A 23,247-nucleotide genomic window follows, 5' to 3' on the forward strand; every position below is an offset into this window, starting at 1 on the left:
CAAGTTACTTTACCCCCAGTCAATCATAACTCTGTTCTCGCAATAATTTAGTAGGATTCTATGGCAAGTTTATATACAATAGGATGGATTAAAAATAACGCAGTCGAAGTAGTAGATTTACTGTGGTTGGTGATGACGTACATTCCCGATCGGGACAAATCAGTGAAAAAAAAAAAGGGGGCACCGGACTACTGTATATTAACTTATTGATAATCATATATATATATATAACATGTTATCTTGTGTACCTTCGCCGAGACTCCTTTGCAGATGCACTCGGAATAAAACACAGTCAAAAAGCAAAGTACAGTCATGAGTTAGTCAACATTTTGTTGATTGCTTATGTAACATTTATTAGGGTTGATGTTTTTTATTCATTCATAAGAAAACCTCTAAAATTTGATTCCATCAATTTTCAACTGCTTTTGTTATTGTTTGATTTTCCACTTTTAAAAAGTAGTTAAAAAAATACATGAATTCACAGCAGACACGTAACAAAAACATGTCATCATTTTCAGGAGAGTAAGAAAACTCCTGTAGTTCTCACTGCAATACGCTGTGATTAATTTTATGAGTTGTGTGTTCATCTTGGCCCATTGGGAATGTAGGACAAACTATATCACTGAGACCTCGAGATGCCTTTCTAAGGCCAACAAGGGCGTTAATGTTCTGAATATTCTGTGTCATTGGACTAAGTCCTCTGTGCCTGTATTAGTGTCCATGTCTTTACCCGAGCACTAGATTGAATGCACTTCCACACACCTCTATGGTAATGAAGTGACACACGCACATACACACGCACACACACACACACACACACACACACTCGGTGGGACAATCAGGTCATTCCAAGGTAAAAGGACTTAGATATAGTGAAATATTCATACTTTAGAGGTGCTGCGAGTGTGTGTGTCTTTAATTGAGGTCCTGATGCCTCAAGCGAAATGCTTCGAAGTGAATGGCTAACTACGCACACACACAAAAGGACATGCTAATATGTCAAGCTGGCTCTAACTACACACACAACTCAGTGAGTAAAAGTTGTTTGTTGGTGGGCTTACCCAGTAGTGATGTGTTGGGCTAAGTGAAGGGTTCAAATGCAAAAGCAGGCTGCCATATTTTTGGAATTTTGTCAAGCTAGTTTTTTTAATTCCTCATTTTCAGGTTAAAGCTAATATTTTTTTACATAGTGTATTATAAGTTAATAAAAATAGAGCAACTAAAATACTGATTGGAAAAATCGAATTTATATTGGAAAGTCTTTAAATGACAAAATAAAGTGTTCAAATGCCCAAGTAGACATCTCTATGCCCATGTAAAATTGTTTTCCAGGTTAAAGCTAAAGTTTTCATTTGGGGTTCTCCAAGTTAATATAAATTAACCTTTCAAAGATGCCTTTAATTTCATCTCACTGCAAAACCAAACAACTGGAAGAAAATAATTGCCCTCAAAGACAGAAAGTCGAAAATGTTCACATACTGTAACTGTAAATTACACTGAGCTGTATTTTGCTTTGTTTTATTCTTTTGATCTACACTGGTCTTCTTTCCTCCATCTGCGTGGCACTCGTTTGTAGGGTCACTTGAAGCAAATGCAAACTCGTAAAAATTGTTTTTCTGCCATTTAGCAGCTCCTTTAGAAGTTTTCACTCTTTGCTACCTCATCTGGTTGTCTCATCAAGTTGCAGAGGTAAAGAGCTAGCAAATATATTTTCCCTTAATTGACCAAGCCGTCCCATCGTGTCTTCTTTCCATTTCAATCTGTGGCTAATTTCAACCCTCAACCCCCACTCGTATTTGGAACTCCGACAATAATTTTAGGCGCCAAGGATGGAGGGAGTGAGGTGTGCCCCTCCCTCCCTTCCCCACCCCACTTTTCTCCACCTTCTAATCCCTTAAAAGCACTTATGAGATTGGCGCTGCCCGTCTGCCTCTGCCTGCTGTCTGCCCGCCGGTTGCCACGGCAGCTGATTGGCGGAAGGCAGGCTCCTAATTGGATCATGAGGGTGTGATGCAGGCGACAGCAGCCACATTATGGGGAGCTGACTTTGTGCGGCGTAACCCTGCCAGGATGACCCTTCCCTTGTGTGTGTGTGCGCGCAGATTGACCTCAATGTGACTAAGAGCCTGCACTCATCAAGGCCCGCTGGCTGAGGCTGCAGTGAGTGAGAGGATAGCTTGATGAAGAGATGATAGGAGAGTGGAAGTAAGTGATGGCAAGCAAAGAACATGTGAAGAAGGTAAACTGTTATTTACTTTTCCATTGCTTATTTGCCTTCCGGCAGTGAGGGGTGAGGTGGTTTTGATGGCATGATGCAGTGAGTTAATCCTCCCGAACTTTGTGCCTGCGCATTGTGTGTGCGTGTTGGCATCTTTCACTTTGGTGCAAAGTGGCTGTGTTGTCCACGCTGGTGTAAATTGATAGCGTCGTTGCTCGTTGCTGCATTAAAGCCAGGGGTTTGACATTCTGAGTTTTCCTCGCCACTTTTTTTCTCAACGCTCTTTTTTCGTCACATTTCCACTTTACTTACACACTGACACACATTATGAAAATCTTATCTGATGGTGTACTTTTTCCCATCAGGGATGACATAAAAGTGGTCAAAAAAATATGCAATTTGAGAATGAATGTGTGACAAAACCAAGATATTTTCTAATGCTGTGTAAAACCAAATTTTGCCAGATGTTCATATTGCGCAGGACGTAGTGGTTTGCGTGTTTGCCTCACAGTGGAGAGGCTCTGGGGGATCAAATCTTGGCTCTGGCCTTCCTGTGTAGAATTTCACTGTCTTTCTCTCACATTTTAGAAAAATTGCATTTAAGGTTAAATGCAGACTCAGAATTGTTTATTTGTGATCTGAGATTGGCTGGCACCTAGTCCAGGGTGCACCCCGACTCTCACCTCAAGTTAAATGGCTTAAACTCCATCTCACCTGCAACCCTATTGGATGAGCACAATAGAAATGATTTGTTCTTTAAAAAAAAATACTCCTCAGTGTTATGGCAAGCATGCCTGTGACTGACGGTTAATAAATATTTTTGTGTGTAAATTTCACTGCTGAGCTACACAATTTCCATAATTTCTGAGCATGTGTGCTGCGGCTTCTGTCTCTTAGGTTGCTTTGACTTCGAATAAGTAACTCATTGCTGGGCAACAGGAAGGGGGGGGGGTCCATTGGATGTGGACATTGAAGAAAAGTGTCAGTTTGTGAGTGTGTCAAAATACGTGTGGAGTATGTGCGTACAAGTGCAATTTGTCTTTGTGTGAGTTTTTTTTTTTTCTAAGTGTGCGTGTGTGTGTGTGTGTGTGTGTGTGGCAGTGGTACAACAGGGGGCATCTGATCCCTCCACCTTTTAAGAACATCAGAGGGTGTGAAAAGCACTGATTGCCCTAACCACTCTCATTGGGACTCAAACCCCTGGCTTAGTTGTGCTTGAGCGACTTTGGAGAGACAAGGCAGGGAAAGAGGGAGACGTGTGTGTGGCACGCGCGTGTGTGTTTGTGTGAGAACGGATGAAGAAGCAACACGGGGCGTGAGCAGAGGGCGCAACAAGAGAGGCAGATAGTTGGGAAGCAGAAATTAAGGTTAGCGCGCGGTAGCATGAGTAAACAAGCTTGTTTGTTACTAGAGGTGATATGGCAGTGATGGGGAAGAGAACAGATTCACAATCTTGCTGAGTGATGACTGGTAAAAGATAAGATAAGAATGCCTTTATTGATCCCACAGTGGGAAAATTTTCAAAGTAAAGACGGAAAGGAAGAAAGTGGGCATATGGTGAAATTGGACATTTTGGTTGATGGCACTCAAGTGGAACATCTAAAGTCAAATGTCTGAAGTCGTACAATTCAATCAAACCATTTTGGTTCAAATAGGCCTCTAATGTTATGTCCAGAAACGTGTGAATTTAAGAATAATTTTACTTCAAACTTCAAGAATTAGGTCCAGTGAGCGCAAAAATGGTGAACAATACAGTGTTGCCGTCAGGCAGAAACTATAGAAATACATCCAAATATTGTCAATTCAATATTCTTTCACAAATCAAGAAGTAATATGTAAAGACAAGATTGGAAAAGATTTGTTCATGCTTGGCAAGTCATTAGCCATTTTGTTTTCCGATCCATGCTATTTAGGTTAGCATGTGCTGTGTAAAATTGATGTGTTCATACAAGTAATATTTAATGAATTGTATTATCCATATTGTACTGAAAAGCCAGATGGTTTTCAATGTTGCAGTGAGCACCATTTTTGTTTCTATGGTTATAATGTGTTTCCACTGTACCCTTCAATGGTGGCATCACAAATCAAAGAAAACAAACTTTTGTTTCATATTTTCTCCACAAAAAAAGGCAGGAGGCTTTTTGACTTTGGGCGTTCCATTGTACAATATTTGTAGTAAGTGCCCATTTTCTATGCCGCTTACCCTCATTAGAGTCACAGGAGTTTAGGCATGAGGTGGGGTACACCCTGGATTGGACAATTTAGTTATAAATTAACTAAAAAAGCATCTTCTTGGAATTATCATGCTAATGTTGTCTCCAAAAATAACACAAGGAACACATTTGGTGTCATTTTAATTTCTTCTCTCTGCCACTCTCTCTTTCTCTCACTCTCTCACACACACACACACGCATGCACACACCAACACACCGCATGGCCCAGTAGATTTATAGAGCCAATGGTGTCATGGGGTCAGATATCGAGGGGTAACCTGAGGGCTGACCCCGCGGTTTGTTTGTGAGTTGTGGGGCTCAAATGTAAACACACTCTCATACAAACAAACACAGGAAATAAAAATCACTGCATGCGGATCGGGTCACTTTTGATGACTTTATGAAGTTGATATGAGATTACAACACAGACATGATGAGATCCTTAAGATGTTAGATCAGTCAGGAGAACTCATGCACAGGTCCATATCAGGGTGAAGGTCAGGTGTGGGGTAACATTGTGAGGGTCTCTAATAGGTTCCCTTGACACATGAGGTGTCAACACTGGGGACTGAGATGGGATGGAGCACACACACATTGATTCACTCGCACGTACTGTACATGTGCACGTACACAAACACGCGTACGCACTTCCAGTACATATATTGTGTTCAGGTTTCATGAAATACAGAGTAGACACTATTATTGCAAATAATACACAAATAGGACACGCATTAAGAATATTTTTTAAAGAAAATATGACCATTGTGAGATATGTACACTGCAACAAAAGTGGAATTGACAACTGCTCATCTTTTACTACTCCTATTTTACAACCAATAACTTGTATGTGACTTTGACATTGTTGAATGTTTTTTTAAAAAAAATATTTACTTTTTAAGTATATGAGCGAGACTATGCAATAGAATATGCGTGTGCATGCATGCGCGTGTGAGTCTTGTTATGGATTGCCACGTTGTGGACTTGACAGGATCATAATTACGAGCAGTGATGAAATCTACCAAGTGGTCTGTCCCTGCATGGCTGCGTGTGAGTGTGTGTTGTGTGTGTGTGTGTGTGTGTGTGTGTGTGTGTGCGTGCATGGGTGTGTGTGCGTGTGTGCGCGTGTGTGCCATATTTGTCATCCATGGCAGCACGTTCCCTGTTAGCACACAGAAACCATGATCACACCTCCATCTTCCACTAATAGGATCGCGACAGACAACCAGAGAGAAACGGATGAAGAACGATGAGATGGATGGATGGGTGGATGGATGGATGGATGGATGGATAGATGATAGATAGATAGATAGATAGATAGATAGATAGATAGATAGAAAAAAGAAAGGGATTGTGAAAATGGAGGAAAGATGAGAGGAGTCACCAGAGAGGCTTGAGTGAGAGACAGAGAGAGACAGGAGGCGCTCAATTTGCCATCACGGGTGCAACGGGGCAGAAAGTATCCAAGAAAGAGTGTGTCGGTGTATGTGTGTGTCTCTGTGTGCGCTAGAGACATGGCAAGTGAGTGTTAGTGCGTTTGGGTGTCTGTGTGTGTCTAACAAGGGAGAAAAGACAACTCATTTGAATGTCAGATAGAGGGAGCGTGACGTGCAGCGAGGGAGGGATGAGAAGAATGAATATGGATTACTTGGGATGAAGATTCTATTATTTTCTGCCCGTTCCTCTGATCTCTTTGTCGCATTGCTATAGGCCTGTGTGTGTGTGTGTGTGTGTGTGATAGAAGTGAGAATATGTGACAGTGCGTGTCAAAGTTTTAAAACGGCATAACATCTACTGCTAGTATTCAAGTGTTTGTGTGAGAAACAAATCAAATAAAATAGTAACATCGGTGTATTCAACTTGAGTTTAATATAAACGGCAGCACTTCATTACTGCTTAACATAAAGGGCATGCTCATACAAGTGGCACACTGGCAGCACTTAGAAACAACTATTGATTTTCAATGTCATTATGCTGCACACTGATTCTGTAGTTTTGAAAAAAACTCTGTTTTGCATAATTTGGGCTTGCCTTGTGCTTTTTAGCTGTAAGGAATCTCGGTAGACACACTGGCATCTGTGTTTTTTCTCTTGTATAGTAATATCATGCCTTAAAATTTGACGGTCTGCTGACACGCTTTGTATAAATCACTTTTTCCCATGCTTTATTGAGTCAAGGCACCTGTTTTACATGAGAAAAATCTCACAGAACAACAGCAAACTAAAATGTCACAAAAGTAATGAAGACTAGAATAATAGTGATTTTTTCTCAATTTACTCACAAATGGACGTAGTTTGTGTTAAATCTTAGTTGACGACAAAGCCGATATACTTTGAGGAAGCAATCCTTTCATCTGTTGTATGAATGGCAAAAAGCCGAGACATAGGTGTGTTTCTGCCATCCAATGGTTGAATATTGTTTCTCTGCCACTGTTACTACTCTACAGTTCATAAGTTTACATTCACCTAGGGTATGAAGGCCTTTCAAAATATTACTTCAAAATATTACCTGTACAAGTAATAAATGTTTGATGATTTACATGATTATGATGGCAACAATTTTGACCTGGAGACAGACTGTTCATACAATTTACTATTGTTTTACGGGCGATTTCTTCATTAAGTTTACACCGTATGTAAGTCAAACCACTTTTAAATATTTAGTGCCACCGTATTCCCCAACACGTTTGCAACCACTACTCGCAAATACAGTATTTTTCGGAACCTATCCCCCATTTTATTTTATTTTTTTTTTGCTTTACCACTAACTTATTTTTAGTCATTGTAAATAATCATTTTTGTGCTCTGGCCCTAGCCCTATCTAATGTAAAAGGGCAGTGGTGCTTTGAGATTACTTACTTGTAGTTTTTTTTCCATCGACGGCAGGGCTCGTTCCCTTTCCCCCCTCCATATACGTAATTTTGCGCCAAACAGTTTCTTGGTTTGCTACGTTCGGTGTGTTAGTTTTTTTCTCCTTCTCTAACTTAATTCCTTCTACTTTTCCTTCTCCACCCCCTTCCTCCCCATCCTGGTGTCTCCTCTGATGCGTATTGTTCCTCCAAACCCCCACTGTACACACATTATCAATCTTTCCTCCCCCTCCTTTCACTGCCTCGCGCTCTCTGCGCTTGAGTGGCGAGCAGACGGAGAGAGCGAGACAGATGTGAGTCTCAGCTAATTTGTCCTGACACATTGAGATGCTCAGGTGGGAGAGAGGTGTCAAACAACTTCAGCCAAGAGAGAGAGAGAGCGAGAGTGTTGAGACAAAATGTAACGGTGCAATCAACTTCATTAGTACATAGCCCAACTTATCAAAATGACCCGATGATAATGACTACCCTGGCTGCATTTTGTAGAAAGAAGAGGACAAAGTACATGTAGTTTGTGGAGTGAGAGAGGGTCCCGAGGTGTACCCCTGCAATAGTGGCATGTTCCCCCCGCGTGGCCACAGCTGAGAGCGATGTCTAATCTTAGAGGGTAAGGGAGCGTGCACTCCCGAGGGCTTGTCGTGCTCAGCACCTTGTTAACCAGACATCTCTCCTTCCATCTCCATTTCTATCTCTCTTTAGGCTTTCTCACTCGTTTCCTCTGTCACTGTCTCACACATTCTCTCTTCCCCCAGATCTTTTAAACGCTGTCCCTTTGTGTTTCTTTTTCTTTCTTTTTTTTTTTTCTTTTACACTTTTCTTTCTCACTTTATCACAAAACTGCCAAACAGATGACTCTCAATACCTTTGAATATCATGGGAAAATTAATTTACTTCAGTACTTCAGTTCAAAAGGTGAAACTATAACTACTTTGTACATAGGACTACGAAATATATTACTTACAGTATATTGGTTGACTACACTAAAGCAAATATTACATTTTTTATGATTTTGATTAGCTCACAGCTAATGAAAACCTACAATCTCATAAGATTAGGCTGTTACAAAACCAATGTATTTATTTCTTTTATTTTATTTTTTTGATTTGTACAATCTAAAAGTTTTACTCTTTGAATTGAAATTCTGAATACAGAAACAATCCTATGAAATTCTAATTTATTGAGATGCATTTGTATTCTTTATTTGAAATAGTTGCCTCTCCACCAATAGACATCTTGCCCAAAGTAATTGCTGGGGTCTTCGCCCACACTAATAAATGTGCTGCACCTCAAGTACAACCTACTAGGTCACTATAATAACCTTTACTATGACTGATATCCCTGCGGGACATCTCTAAACCTGACTATGATAACTTGTACAATATGTAATCATTATCAATATTATTATGATGCATTAATACAATACACTTTTCTTTCTTAAAGTATAGTGTTTTTTGTCATTGTCTTTTTTTTCCCCGTAGGTTACTTTATTTGGGTTCATTTGGATGTAAGTTTGTGTTGCCCTAGAAAGTGGTTTACAAAGAAAGATAAAACAATAAACAATTCCCTTGTTGTTGCCATTGCTTAAAAGTAGCCAGTAGACTCACTGATCAATCTAAAGTGATTCTTTCATTGGAATTTGAAGTTTAACAAACAAAAAGACAAAATGTCATAATTTCTTTTTGCAAACGTTGCTAAATCGGAGCCATTTTTCCGAAGTAGCTTGATAAATGACACTGATCAGGTTTGCTCATGAGTCGTTTGTGAGCCCTCCAGCCTCTGCGCGGGCCTGTTGGGCATTCGGCTGCTTAGTGCTGAGCTTTGAGCTTCCAGGATGCTGTAAAACAATGTGAGAAGCACTTTCTTCGCATTCACACACCATCATAATGAGAAAATACTCTTAATCCACCTCAAACACGCACATATGCCGACACAGGCGCGGAGGCACATTTCTGCTGCCCAAAGGTTTCTTGGTGAAAGCATATTGCCAGAGAAGCAGTTTAAGGAGTGGCAATTATAGTTTTGGACAACGTCATTGATTTGAACTCCTGATTAGAGGAAAGGTGACAGAGGTGTGGAGATGTGAGGGGACAATGGTGTGCGCGCACACACATACACACACACACACACACACACACTGGCAGACACAGCTATAGTCACCATCAGTCTTGAGAATGTCTTAGAAGTGCTCTATTCTTTTTCTCCTTTTCCATTCTTTCTCTCAACACACATGACTGAAATATTGATGTGTACCAAGTAGTGTTGTTAGAGCATGTGCTGGTTGTTTGGGTTTCTTGGAACAAGACACACACACGCACACGCAAACATATAGGCAAAGGACAGTCAGCAAAGATATAAATGGTTATCAATAAAGTTAAACAGGCTTTAAAGGAATCTTGCTGTAAGCTGTAGAACCGCAGTCCGCAAGTCCACGTTTATTGACTAAATTGTTTTGTACCCCTTGTTCCACTCCAGGCATCTAGGTGGTGCTAAAGCACGTTAAAAAAATGGTTGCCACCTGACACACCAGAGATGTGAAATGACATTTTCCCAATCCATCATTCCTCCATTCATGATTGCTTGTCCTGTTTAGGGTGGCAAAAAAGGTGGACGTTATCCTAGTTGACTAAGGGCCAAAAGCAGACAAACAGTCACACTCAAATATAGCTCTGCTATAAGTTTTAAGTTTTCCACTATCATGTGTTTAATATTCCCGGAACTGTGCTTAATCTAAATCCGGAACACATTTTTTATTGTTATTTTTTTTCATACTGGTGCATACATAAAAACAAGTAAACCTACGCAAATCAAATATTACCTATTTGGAGATTCTTATATTTGGGGTTCCTTTTTTTTTTTTTTTTTTCTCCCCAACCCTGGGGCTCAGCTCCTTGATGGAACAATGTTTGGGTCGGTTGTGGTTATATGTTTTAAGAATGTAACTTGTGACTGAACGATCCTATCGTTAAAATGCCAACTAGCTAGTGAGATATGTTCTGGAAGTGAAAAGGAATGCCAATTTTCATCACTGAGATGTCCTTGAGCAAGGCACCTCGCTGGCCTAATAGACGAGTAGTGTCACTGTAAAACTGCCTACTAATGGTGGGTACTTGCTTTCCCTACTACTGGGATGGGTTAATTGCACAGGTCAAAATCTGTGCAATGCAAGTCGAATGTGTTCGTCATTAACCTAATGTTACAGATATGTGCAAATGGCGTATAAGATTCTGTTATATCAGCATGCCTGTGCATTTGTCCGCTTCTAACATAATATACATGAATATCGTTGCAGAATCGTAGAATTTTTCTTCTGTCCCTACGGCATTCATCTCTCAGGAATCTAATACACGCGTACACACTCAGAAGTGTGTTACCCTTTGGCAGATCATAATAATATTCAATTAGAATTGTTTGTATTTGAGCTCACCATTGACCTTTTGTGGGTAAAAACATGTTGATTGCTGAAATGTGTGTGCAGAGCCTGAAGTCATTTTAGCTGTTCCAAAAATATTGTTTCGAAAAAAAACCAGTACATCCACACAAGGTGTATCTGAGCTGACTTTATTATTATTAAGATGTCCTCATTTTATTATCGGAATTATCTTCAGATAAACTCACACAAAAATGCTTTTATTCCATTCTGCACATTTGAGCTGGTTGCTTTTATGGTGGCCAAACATTTTTTTAAAGCAATTTGCAGCCCCAATTTATTGCTTTCCGTGCTAGATAAAAATGTCACCTAAATGCTTCCTAGTAAATGGAATTACCAGGTAACACTCAAACACTTTGTCTCTGATACCTTTTTCATTGAGGGCCTGATGAAGTCTACGATATCTGCTGTGTTACGCCATTCATTTAGGAGTGTGTGCGTGTGTTTGTGTGTGCGTGTGCGTGTATTCGGGCAAAGCTGGGCTCTACAAGCTGTTGTCAGATTGTAATTGAGTAAACCCAGTTCGAATGCATCTCCATCAGCGCTCGCTATCAGTGTGAGCGCGCTCAATGGATAGCAGCCTCTAATCCACCAGGCGTTACTAACGTGCCCGGAATGGCAGCATAACTTCCAGCTTTCTCTTTTGAAATGCTCACTTCTCTTATTCATTTTGAGATTGAGATTATTAAATGGTGACAGTGCCGCAATGCTGCCAGAAATAAGCGTTGGCACACACTGTCTTTTCAACAGATCAGTGTTCTTACTACTACTCCTAATACTTATTTCATATGCTTCAGTTTTTGTCTCCAATCAAATCTTTTTCCAGGTGATTGTCAAAAGTGAATGCCAGAAAGACAGGACTCTTTCAAATAGATGTGTTCATATCATATTTTGTAAAAGCAGGAATAGTTTATTGACTTATTGAAACAGACACATGTTCTAGTCTTGCTGTCTCTTTGGGGTTAGGGTTGAAGAAAAAAGGTGAAGAACACAAAAACAAGATGAAGATGTTTGGTGTGTAAAACACGTTTTGAATGCTACTCTACTGTACATGATTATTCAAGTGTTATAAGTGGTGTTAAGTGGAGTCGATTATCTTGAGTGTTGTTATACAATATCATTATTTAACCTTATTGTATTGAAGAAGACCAGATGCAGCACGTCCGCTTGTATTTATAAGATCACTTGAGTTGACTTGACTTGCCCATGACCAAAGGACTTGGGATTTTTGTTGGGACTAGAAGGTTAGGATTTGAGACAGACCTGAGATTTGTACATCTGACTTGATCCAACATCTGTTTCAGTTAACAACAGAAACACTAATGGAAGCCCGTCAAAATGATAGTCGGACCAACCTGTAGGCGATTACTATTTAGTCCGGCTTGACAAAAAGGCGGATAGACGCACAGCGGAAGGGTACGGAAGGCGTTAAACGGACCGGGAATTTTTAGTAATTAAGTAAGTATGCGCAGCTCTGCTTTTTGCTTTTTCCATTGTTAATTCTCACAAGAAACATATTGCTCCAAAATGTTGCTCCAATAGAGGTGACGCAGCATATGATGAAAGAATATGAACGTGGTATGTATTTATAAATGATCGCAGAATGACGCGTTGGTAAAGCTTTTCAGTTGGTCTTGAAAGTACTTGAATTGCTTTAGAAGAGAAGTATGAAGAGCTAAAACTTACTTTGTATGCTGTGAATGTGTGTTTGTTTGTATGTGTGTGCTGGAAACATGTCCTCTGTGTCCCTGCATTGTTCCCCACACAATGTTTTTCTTCTCAAAAAGTCATGGGCTGACAAGGTGCTGTTCACTGTAAAAATTATACCTTGTTTATACGTATTTATTTCCTCTTGACAGTTTAATTATTTCTGGCCCCATTGGAGGAAATCGTATAAAAATGGTGTCGTGTTCTTACAGTTTCTAATTAGGAATGCTGGGAAATTAAAACATAGTTGTTTGGAAATGCTGTCATTTTTTTTCTCCACGGCTTCATCTTGGAATTATGTCTCAATCAGCACAGGCGGAAATAATTACTTGTATACCTTCTAACTGCCAGCATTTACCAAATGGCAAAGCAATTTACAGCCATCATGGCCCAAGAAGCAATCATTGGGCCAACGATAAATTCACAGGCTGACGGTCTGGAGAGCAACATCGAAAGGAGGGGTTATTGTGGAGAATTAGAGATTAAATAAAGGCGAGCGCTCGCCTTTTCTGCTTGTTTTCCTCCTATCTTCTCTTTAATAATTTCAATTGATTCTATTTGCTCCTACCTCGCTGCTTTTAACAGCATCTTGCAAGTTATTTTATAGTAAAATCATCACACTGAGAAACATGCGTTCAATAGAAGGAGCGGCATGACCATTAAGTGATTATTTCCACACACCCCATTAAACCCGCTCATTGCCGGCAAACACATAGACAAAAGCCCACATGAAGACATGAGCATTTGCGCCGCATGCACATCAACACCCACACACACACACATATTGGCTCAAAAGTAATTACTCACACACGTCATTAGACACTAAAACAGATGAAGTGGAGTGTGTTTATGTTCTGTGTGTCTTGCAAACTGCTCTTTTACCCACACGCATGTGTTACCATTAGACAACTGCAATTACAAATGAACTACATTTCGCTATCTTGTTCAACATAAAGTCAGTAGAGTAGATGACACAAAACTATTGAATATAAACCATAGTATAATAAAAAGGCGTTGTGCAATGTGCAATTTTGACTAAGATTTAACAGCATCCGTTCTTCATTATGTTCTGTCACAATGTGTGGATGTAATGTCGCAAACTTTAACCTGTGAAAAGATTGGGTTACTTTGGCTTTTTTTTAATGAGTCCGTCAAACAAGTATTTCTGCCACAAAGCCCCGTGACACTAATCTGTTTCAGCGAACCAAAGAGAACCACCCAAACACAAAAAAGTTTTTAATAAGAAAAACAACACTCTATAGTGTTGGCCTTTATAAAAACGTACAGTAATAACATAATTTCATGGAATGTAAAGAAATGAGCAGTTTGTGCTTCATGATAATTCAATGGACATTGTGCTGCTCATTCTGGTGTGCACAATTTTGCTACCGGGGACACTGCGATACATACAGACATACTACAGTACACGTAGATTTGCTGATGAAACACTGAAGACCATCTCAACTAGACTGCAATATTATTCATTTTTCATTGAGGATAAAGAATATATGCATACAACTATTGTTGTATGCTTGTCTTCAAAAATACAAAAATTGGTGGTTAGTGATTCGTGCATGCAGGTCAAACCTTTGAATCTTGTTCAATTCAGAGTATGATGTAACCGTTGTAATTAAAAAAAAAAAAAGTTGTGTCTCTCTCTTGTTACCTCATTGTGGTACACATAGTGATTTTTGTGAAAAATAGTATACCCTATATGGTAGTGACTCCTGCATTTGGCTGGTGACCAGTCCAGGGTGTACCCCGCCTTTTGCTCAAAATCAGCTGGGATAGGCTCCAGCACACCTGTGACCAGGGATGAGTATTGAGAAGATTTTATTGCACTTGTGGCAATGTGCACTGAGCAGTGACATTGCAACTTCAGCCCGCAGTCCCTCTCCAGTCTCCAGGCATAACCATTCAAATCAAGACTAACCAAACTTTTACGGTAGTGTGACGGTTGCATTGAGTGTAAATCGATTAGTCATGCCTCGACTGAAACACTCAGCTGCTACGTTCGTAGCAACAGATTTAACCCAATGTGAATGTCACCAGCTTATGCTGCATGAGTGTACCTTAATAAAACCTCATTCCTCTGAGCTTTCAAAGCCGCTGACTTAACAGCCGTGCTCCCAGATCTGTGACACGGTGACGGTAGATGCGGCTGACGACGGAGTCACCACCCCCGTTACACAATAGCGATTCCACACACCAAAATAGCATTATAAAATGATAGCGTTATACGGCGCGATGGCCGTTTTTAAATAATACTACTGTATGTATCACGTCAAAATATAATCACATAGCACTACATTGGCACAGGAAGGAGTCACGGGCACGGCGCTGCAGTGGGGCGTAAATGCTCGCCTTCGATTTTGAACTTGCATCCTAGACGAACATATCAATTTTATTGTTAGTTAGAGACGACGTCACAGATGTAGAAGGTGCTGAATAACGTTAATATAGCTTAAATCAATCGAAAACTAATTTAAGTAATTTCTCCAAAACCGTTAACAGAACCGTTAAGGGTGGAGCTTATCGATACTGTAGTTTTTAAAAAGTACCCCCCAGGGCCAGTTTAGACCTGGTGTTCTTAAATTCTTTGCTAACCGTTGAGACAATGCCCAGTGCGCTTGCGGGTTGGGATTAGGGTTGGGGTTCGGGTTAGGCAATTTTACAGAACAGGCTGTTAAATCAGCCTCCAGTAGGAAGATTCGCATGGGTAGGGCATTTTGACAGAACACCGGGGCTCAGTACCCATCCCTACCTGTATCCATAGTGATGTTAAGTGCTATGCAAAATGGATGAATGGTACTAAATGTTGCCAAACATTTGGAGTACTTTGTCAAAAATGTTTTCTCTTCTATTGCACTGGAGAGCAAAATAATCACTCAAATGTCATGGGTGGATGACATTCGATGATCACGATATGTTAACGGTTCACCATGTTTACACCATGACATGCACCATTATATTTGGAAATATTGCTTGATTGGATACTCTACTACTGTAAATTAAATCTTGACCTCGAAAGTCAACAATGTCCACTTCTCATGAGGTCGCTCCTCCAAACAATTTGACCACTGACAGGATTTAGACCACAATTGACCTCAAGTGGGTGAATGTGTTTTGCTGGATGTGACAAACATGCCGTGTGTGCTGTGTTGAGTTAGTGTAAGAGGAGACATACATCTAAGAATTGGTGTCAAACATTGAAACAATATATGTCCAGCACTGATACAGTCCAGTAAATGAGAAAAACCTTATTTGATTTTATTGAGCCATTCGCCTGAAATGAAGGCAGTCAAGATGGCTGTATGTGCCACTGTTTACTTGCTGCTCTGCTGATAGACGTGGACTCAGGTAACGGTATATAGTTTTGCCGGCTGAACAAAGACATGGCACACAATATGGAAGTGTCAGATTGTTGCGATGACTAAATCACGTAGAATGGCATTCAGTTGAGTGTAGACCTCAGCCAAGGTTGAAACCCCATTAATTGTGTGGGATGCATTCCTGGCCCACCAGCTTTAGGTGAAAAATCTGCAATGTGAAAGTAGCGAGGCATATAATAGACCCACGCGCTTCTAACCAGTTATTTGCAAAGTTGGTACACAAAAGAATCACTGACTTAAAAGTTCAGCATAATGTCGCGAAGTTGAAGTGGCTTCAACTTTTGTTTGTTTTCAAACATTTATGAAGATAACATTTTTATTTACATTTATATTCAATACACTTTAGTTGAATTATTATTTACTTGTGTTTTTTTTTTCAATTCAGGACAGTGTGAATATTCAAACTGTGCAAAATGCCACAGTGGATAACAAAAGTGTTAAAGGGAAAATCAAGTTAAAAATTTTCTTGACATTAATGTGTTCTATGTTGCCCCACCAGCAGGAGCGCATATCCGCATTTCTACAACTAAAGCTGGGAGCGCTGTTGTATGTTTCTACCTTTAAAGCCGAGAGAGCGTATACATCATTTTCTTTTTTTGATCCAGTTCTCTGCCTCATTGGATGCATTGGAATATACGTGGGTTGAATACATTTTTAGGACTAAAGCTCGCTCCTTGTTTTTGATGAGCACCTGGGCCTACTGCACTACTGTATTTTGGTCATCATAGTCATCAAGTATTTTCTTAGGTGGCACTTGGTGTAAAAAGTTTGAAAATCACTGCTTCAAACTTATTAAAACACATTCTAATCACACTAGAAAATATAATAATAATAATAATAATGAATGTATTGAAAACACCGGTTGTATTGTAGTGTCTGTGTGTTAGATGTGTGCCTTTAGGAGGCGTGGCCATTTATTTTGTGCTTTTAGTGCTGAAATATGAAATACTCCTTCAAAGTACAAATTCAAATCAACAATTAACAACGTTTTTTATTGGCTGAAACATATATCAAGAGTAAGAGAGAAAATTCAAGTTCTCAGTTCGACTCTTTAAAAGTTCACCACAGCCTCGCAATACTTTTGTTGACTCTTTCATTTACAAAAATGAAATTAAATCGGTCTGCACTTTAGTGGATCAACCCACTCGAGGACGTTTGACATGCAGAATCACGTACTTTGAAAACAAAACTGGTGACCCTTTTTGATCATTCGCTTGAATATGCTGTCGTATCGCTGTCACTCAATAGAACTTGAATGTGCACTCATACATTTCCCTATTCAGCATGCACACACATACAATGTGTTGCAGATGCTGTCTGTTAAATTGCCATAATCCATAGCTCCCTCTGTTGGCCGGTAGTGAATTACAGCGCCACTCTCCTTCAACGTCCTCCGTCCTTCCCTCGCTTTGCTTTAATTTTGTGTTATATTGTAAAACAACCTGGCATGAAGATGTAATGTTGTTTATATGAGTGCCAGACATTTATCAATGTGTGGCCTGTGGTCAGGTACTTAAGTGAGCAGCTCCTTGAATTTCTACAATACTGTTCTGACCTAATCGCACCCCTGTGAACTTTCTGTGGCCTATTGAGTGCTGTGATTGATGACACTATGACTTGCAATGGATAATTCTTCTGCACGCGCGCGCACAAACACACACACACACACACACACACTAACAGCAGAAGACTAAGAGAGGGAGAGGTCTATTTTTTTATGTAGACTTAATAATTCATAGCAGACATAACAATTCAGATGACTAGTCTTACATAAATTTCAGAATTTTGACGAAATGCTACATTTCAAGTATAGCTTTTATCCGTATGGTTTTCCAATGCAGTTTTGCACAAATCACAGAGAGCCAGAAACACAGCATGTATTTTTTTCCTTGTTTTATATGTTAAGTATATTGTGGTAGGCTTGTGTTTAAGAGACGTGCCATTTTGTCCAGGGGGGAAGAGAAGTGGCCTAAAGGGGTCACTGTCAACATGCGCATTGACTGAGAGACGATCAATAGTCGGGGTGTGGGGAGGAGAGGTGAAGATGGGGGTCACTGAGGGGATAGAACAGCCAGGGGAAAAAGACACAATGAGCGCAGGTTGTTTGATGTTGGATTTAAAAGAAACATTGTTATTTTTTTGTTAGTATTGGCGAATGGTCGGGAAAATGTGAATTTGGTTAGAGCTACTACTTTGAGCTAATGGTGTTTGGATTTTTTTGTGTGTGTTAACGCAATTCCAGGAAGTTCACATTAAAAAAAAATGGAGTTGTTGCAGTGGTTTTAGTTTGTTCTTTCTAATTGTCATTGTTTCCAACTTTAGATTTACGCTAATAATAATGTTCAGGTTGAGATGCAATACTGTATGTTGGGGCGGACCTGAATAAGTGTAATCATTTCCTTACAGCTAGACATTCTTCTATGTTTTGGGTTCAGCAAAACGTGTGCGAGTGTGTGTGTGTTTAACAGACAGCGGTTTTTGGTAAAGCATTTGTTTGCCCAGTAGTGACGGCAGCATTGATTCACACTCATCTTTGTCGATGCTTATAAGTCCCTGGATACATCATAACTCTGTGTGTGTGTGTGTGTGTGTGTGTGTGCGCGTGTGTGTGCTTGTGTACATGTGTACATGAACCTCAGATCAAGTGTGTGTTGTGCTTGGGTTTTACTGTGTGCACCACATGTGCGAGCGGCAGGCAACGCTTCTGAGTGTGTGTTTGTTCAGCTCGTTATAAAAGCTTGTCAAGTTTGTTGTTGAAAAGTTCTAATTTTGACTCCAAATGTTGCAGATGCAGTCAGTCATCATCAGTTATCATAATTAAATCAGGTGGAGATTATCATCATTATCCATCTGTATGTATGTTGACAGGCTATAAGTTGTACACGTCAATTAAAAAAAAATACATCTGTTCAGGGGAAAAACGAAAACGTCAATTCGCCTTTGAGCAAACCAACAAAATAATGGCTGGGCTAGCTTGGAAGTTTCAGTTGTGGAATAGCTCAGCCAGAGCCCAGACCTAAATCAAGTTCAAATTGTGCAGCGTGGCCTGCAGTTTGCTATACACAAGAGATTATCTTGCATTCTGAAAGATTCGGAGCACTTTTGTAAGGAAGAGTGAGTAAATAAGGGATAGTTTGACATTTCTTTGTGGCATATTTTGAAGTGAAAAATGCTAAATGATGATGCAAAAGATGCTTCACAGTGTCCACACCAATTGAACCATCCATCCATTTTCAACACCGTACTTTTGAAAATACATTAAAACCCCTACCAATTGGGCCATTCATTTTTGATAAAGTTTTCAATACAATGCAATACAAATGTATTTATATAGCAGATTTCATAACAGCTACAGCTGTAACAAAGCACTTTACATTGACCAAATATCAATAATACAACAACAAAGACAGTGAAAGCAATACGCAATATGGTGTTGCTTATTGTGGTTTTAAAACTAAAGACCTGTATTTTTACACCGGTGGGTTCACTCTGTATCATTAAGCTAACAGCATAATTATGTAAACGTCGTTTTTGAACGAAAGAGAAATGCAGTTGCTTTGACTCAACCTTTTAACTACCTTGACCTGGATGACTGAGAACATACACAGATACCAAGAAAAAAAACAAAAAAACAAGCACATTGTACTGATATTGTGACAGTCAGTAAAAACATGACAAAGGCATTTGTACTTTTAGGCTAACAATATACACTGTAGGTATTTTCTCTTAAACCACCGCGGCTCTGTGTAAAGACTTTCACTGTTCTCAATAATTGCCCCTTAAAATATGCTCTTGTCTTCATGTCTTCATCACTTTAAAACTACAACAAGAAGAGCAAGTTACTTTTAAAAGCATTCTAATGTGTGAAATATTTGACTCCATATTTCAGTTTCTGAAAAGGAGGAATTTCAGGCTACGCACACACACGCGTGCGTTGACATCAAAGCAGAGATTGGTTTCAGGAAATGTTTTATTATCAGCACTCCTCCAAAGCTGCTAATCACAACCGCTTTCTTTCATCTTTGCATCCCCTCTTTCCTCCCCTCACCATTCTGCGGCTCCCGCCCTCCCCTTTCTCGAGTGAAGCAAAATGTCTGATTTTTAGGAAGAAACATTGGAAAAAAGGGACGGGCGAGTTGAAATTGTTTACTTCAGTAAGTTTTAGTATCCTGTATGTTTTTTATTTGTTCGCTTTATGGTGGAAAAAGTCTCCTTATCCACACTTCCTTCTCTGAGGCAGCGGGAGTTCCACTTCCAACATTCCAAAGTGTCTTGATATATGGAACTGTGTCTCCACATGCCAGGGCAAAGCAAGTCACAAAAAGCAGCGAATCACTTTCGCGTCATTCCGCAACAAAGGGCCTCAAAATCATCCCACATTTTTTTTTTGTTTTCGTTCAAGCTCATTCCTCAGTTGTGATTTCGCTTCAAATCATTTAAAACCAAATGCACATACTTTCAGCTTGTTAACATGCTACCATACATCACCGTGTCCCGTGTAGTGCAATCGGAAACGCTTGGCTGATTAGGAAGAGACAGAAAGGAAAAATAAAGAGCCATCTTGCCTTAAATCTTCCTCCTCACCTGTCTCCTCCTCATCTCTCTTTCCCCGCATCCCTCTTTGTCCGGTCCCTCCCTCTCCACCTGCTTTCCTCCCTCCCTCCCTCCCTCCCTCCCTCGCTCAGCCTCCCCGCCGTCCCCGCCCCCGTCCCCGCCCCTCCCCGCAGCCATTGGCCGAGGGTCCACCAATGGCGGCCGGAGCGGCAGCCTTGAGGGACTGCATATGCAAACCCGCCGCTTAATATTCATGAGCTGCATTTGGGGCTTTAAGTCGTTGATTAGGACAGCGGCACAGCTTTCCGTCCCAACTGCCCGCCCGGTTGGCTGACTGTGTGTGTGCGCCTGTAGCCCCCCACTCACCGGCCATACACACACACACGCTCACTGGCTCCCATCCACACACACGCACGTAGAGCAGATCAGTGCAGGCAGCGCTCAGCCCGCTAAATTGTCTCGCTCCCTCCAAGTGGAGGCAAGGACCAAGAGAGACTGGAGAAAGAAGAAGAAGAAGAGGACACGTTGTGAAACTTTTGAACATCTTTTTCACAGAACCTTGTTATTTTTATTTTTTTCTCTGGAGGAGGTTGACATGACAATGACCCGCTTTCGCCGATGGATTTGGTAGGACACCCGCTCTCCGAGTGTTTTCTAATGCACTCTGAACAAGAGTAGGTAAATTTTACCTTTTGTTCTAATTTGTCCGCTCATCACTTGTCATTGCCTTGCATTGGCTGTCAGTGTGTTAAGTGTTGCTGTGAAGGTTGTTCCTGCATGCGGAGTGTGTGTCCAGCTCTCATTGTGGTACACCTGTGCAGAGGACACGTTCGAGAACACACATCCCCTTTTCTGTCACTTTCTAACACTCTCCAAGTTTGACATACGGTATTTTCCCCGAAGTCTCTCCCGGTATCATCTGCATGTGTTTGTGTCTGTGCGTGTGCATGTTTTAAGCGTGTTCATCCAAGCAGAGCGTGAACAAGGTAGCGGGGCGCAGAGGTTACACGCTTCACACTCAGAGACGGCAGGGCAAGGGCCGTAAGAGTAGAGCAGAGGGGGATGAAAAGAGGGGAAGTGCGCTCTTAAATGCCCGAGGAGGTAGAATTACAGACGGCCGACTCAGCGTGTGGCCCTGTGCAGGAATTACAAACAGACGCGCACACTTTCAACACACCGAGAAGCAAGTTGCTCCTTTCGTTAAGCATTTTGCTCTTTTCGGTGTTTGTAGGAGACCCCCGTGATCGACTAATGGGATAGCAGCGTGCGTGTTCCTAACATGAAAAGTAGTTGGAAAATGCACGACGCGCACTCGTTGAAATCTATTCTGTGATTTCCATGCAAAAGCAGTCCAAATGCGTTGCTGATGGAACTGGAGTGATGAGTGGGATGCATGAAGTGACAGTTGTGTTTGCATCAACATTTGCAGGCACTGTGATCATCAGCACACATTTTTTTTCCCCCCAGGCCAGGATTTTATCATATGAGAAATGGAGGGGGAAAGTTGCACATTTGTTATATTTTCATGTGTGGCAAGCTTTGTCAGGAAAAAAGGTTCAGGTCAGTTAAAGAGGTGCATAAAATGCCTTTGAAATTGAAAGCTGCATGTTTGTAAGTGGAAAGGGGGGAAAAAAATCCAGTCAGAGGCCAATTTTGGATTTACTGATGTACATTTTTTCTTCAGATTTAATTAAGACATCTTGAGGGTTTTTTTTTCTTTTTCAAAACAATGCATGGACGTCATCATTTTTCAAAACCTATTTTTTTATTTACTTTTTTTTGTTGTTTTTGTTCCCCACATTCTTCCACATTTGACTGATCGGGATTGGTATCCAGTTAAATAACTAAACCCCCAATCACTTATATTGCCACTTTTTAATATAGGCTTAGGAAACTGACAGAAAAGTCTTAATCATCATTTATATCCTGTCACGAAACAAAAAGCAATCACCTTGCTTAAAAAAAAGACCAAACAAACATATGTACACACACGCACGCACGCACACACACACTGTGGGTCTCTTTGCTGATCTTTCAAATGCAAACCAGTGCAACCAGTTTGGGAAGCGCGCACGGTAAAATTTAAGTTTCAGCACTTTCTGTCATCTCTTGCCCAAAGCTCAGTCGAATAAAATTGGGCAGATAAGTAGTGAGGTGACATTTGAGAACAAATGTATAGTATTAAACAAGACATTTATCAAAGGCCTGAGCTCTTTAAAATGTATGCTGCGACAATTTGAGCAAAGCTGTCCTCTCATCTATCCTTATTCTGCTCCCCTGCTGTGCTCTCAGGCACTGCTTTCTAACACTAATTAAAGTATTAGGAATCGTGATGATGGTACTGATAATGATAATAACAATAATAACATCAACAACAAGTGCCGCTTAAGCTATTAACATAATCACCCCCGAACCCCGTACCTCCCCCCACCATCATATACATACCATTAGCATATCATTAAAGTAAATTTTCTTCAGTGACTTTTATCGAATTTGTTCTTTTTCATCGGCGAGCAGGATGGAAAAGAGTCGTCTCGGCCGTGCACGCACATCGTGAAGGCGGCCATCGCAAAGTCAAATCAGCTCCATCACGAACATTTCCTCTCAGGATTTGCATTGAAATGATTAGATTTTGTTCTGCATGTGCGATTTGCTGTACAAACGGTGACCAGTGACAGAGTAAATTCACTTTTTTCACACATGGTGTAAACATATCTAAAATTATATGAACTGATAAATTGATAGTCATGGTGAGTTTTGCCTGGCGTCGGTTTTGTATTTTTGTGCTCAAATATTAACCTTAAATTTGTAAATTGTGATTTTGAAACTGTTGCCTATATATATATATATATATATATATATATATATAT

General features: G+C 40.4%; 1 protein-coding gene across 7 annotated transcripts in view; it reads left to right on the forward strand.

The window, feature by feature from the left end:
* Positions 1-23,247, forward strand: part of esrrga (estrogen-related receptor gamma a) — a 131,233-nt gene that overhangs the window by 25,886 nt on the left and 82,100 nt on the right. For 4 of the 7 annotated variants that reach the window (XM_086025849.1, XM_086025851.1, XM_086025850.1 and 1 more), the window contains exon 1: positions 20,680-21,051. The exons of 2 other annotated variants lie outside the window; for them this stretch is intronic. In XM_086025849.1, the coding sequence (XP_085881975.1) occupies positions 20,996-21,051 (56 nt within the window). In that variant the 5' untranslated portion in view covers positions 20,680-20,995. Of the gene's footprint in view, positions 1-20,679; positions 21,056-23,247 lie in introns of those variants that run through there. One more of the 7 variants, XM_086025854.1, reaches the window with a different exon arrangement.

The sequence above is a fragment of the Filicampus tigris genome, chromosome 3 (assembly GCF_054856515.1).
Source record: "Filicampus tigris isolate MCC_2025a chromosome 3, RoL_Ftig_1.0, whole genome shotgun sequence".
Taxonomy (NCBI): Eukaryota; Metazoa; Chordata; class Actinopteri; order Syngnathiformes; family Syngnathidae; genus Filicampus; species Filicampus tigris.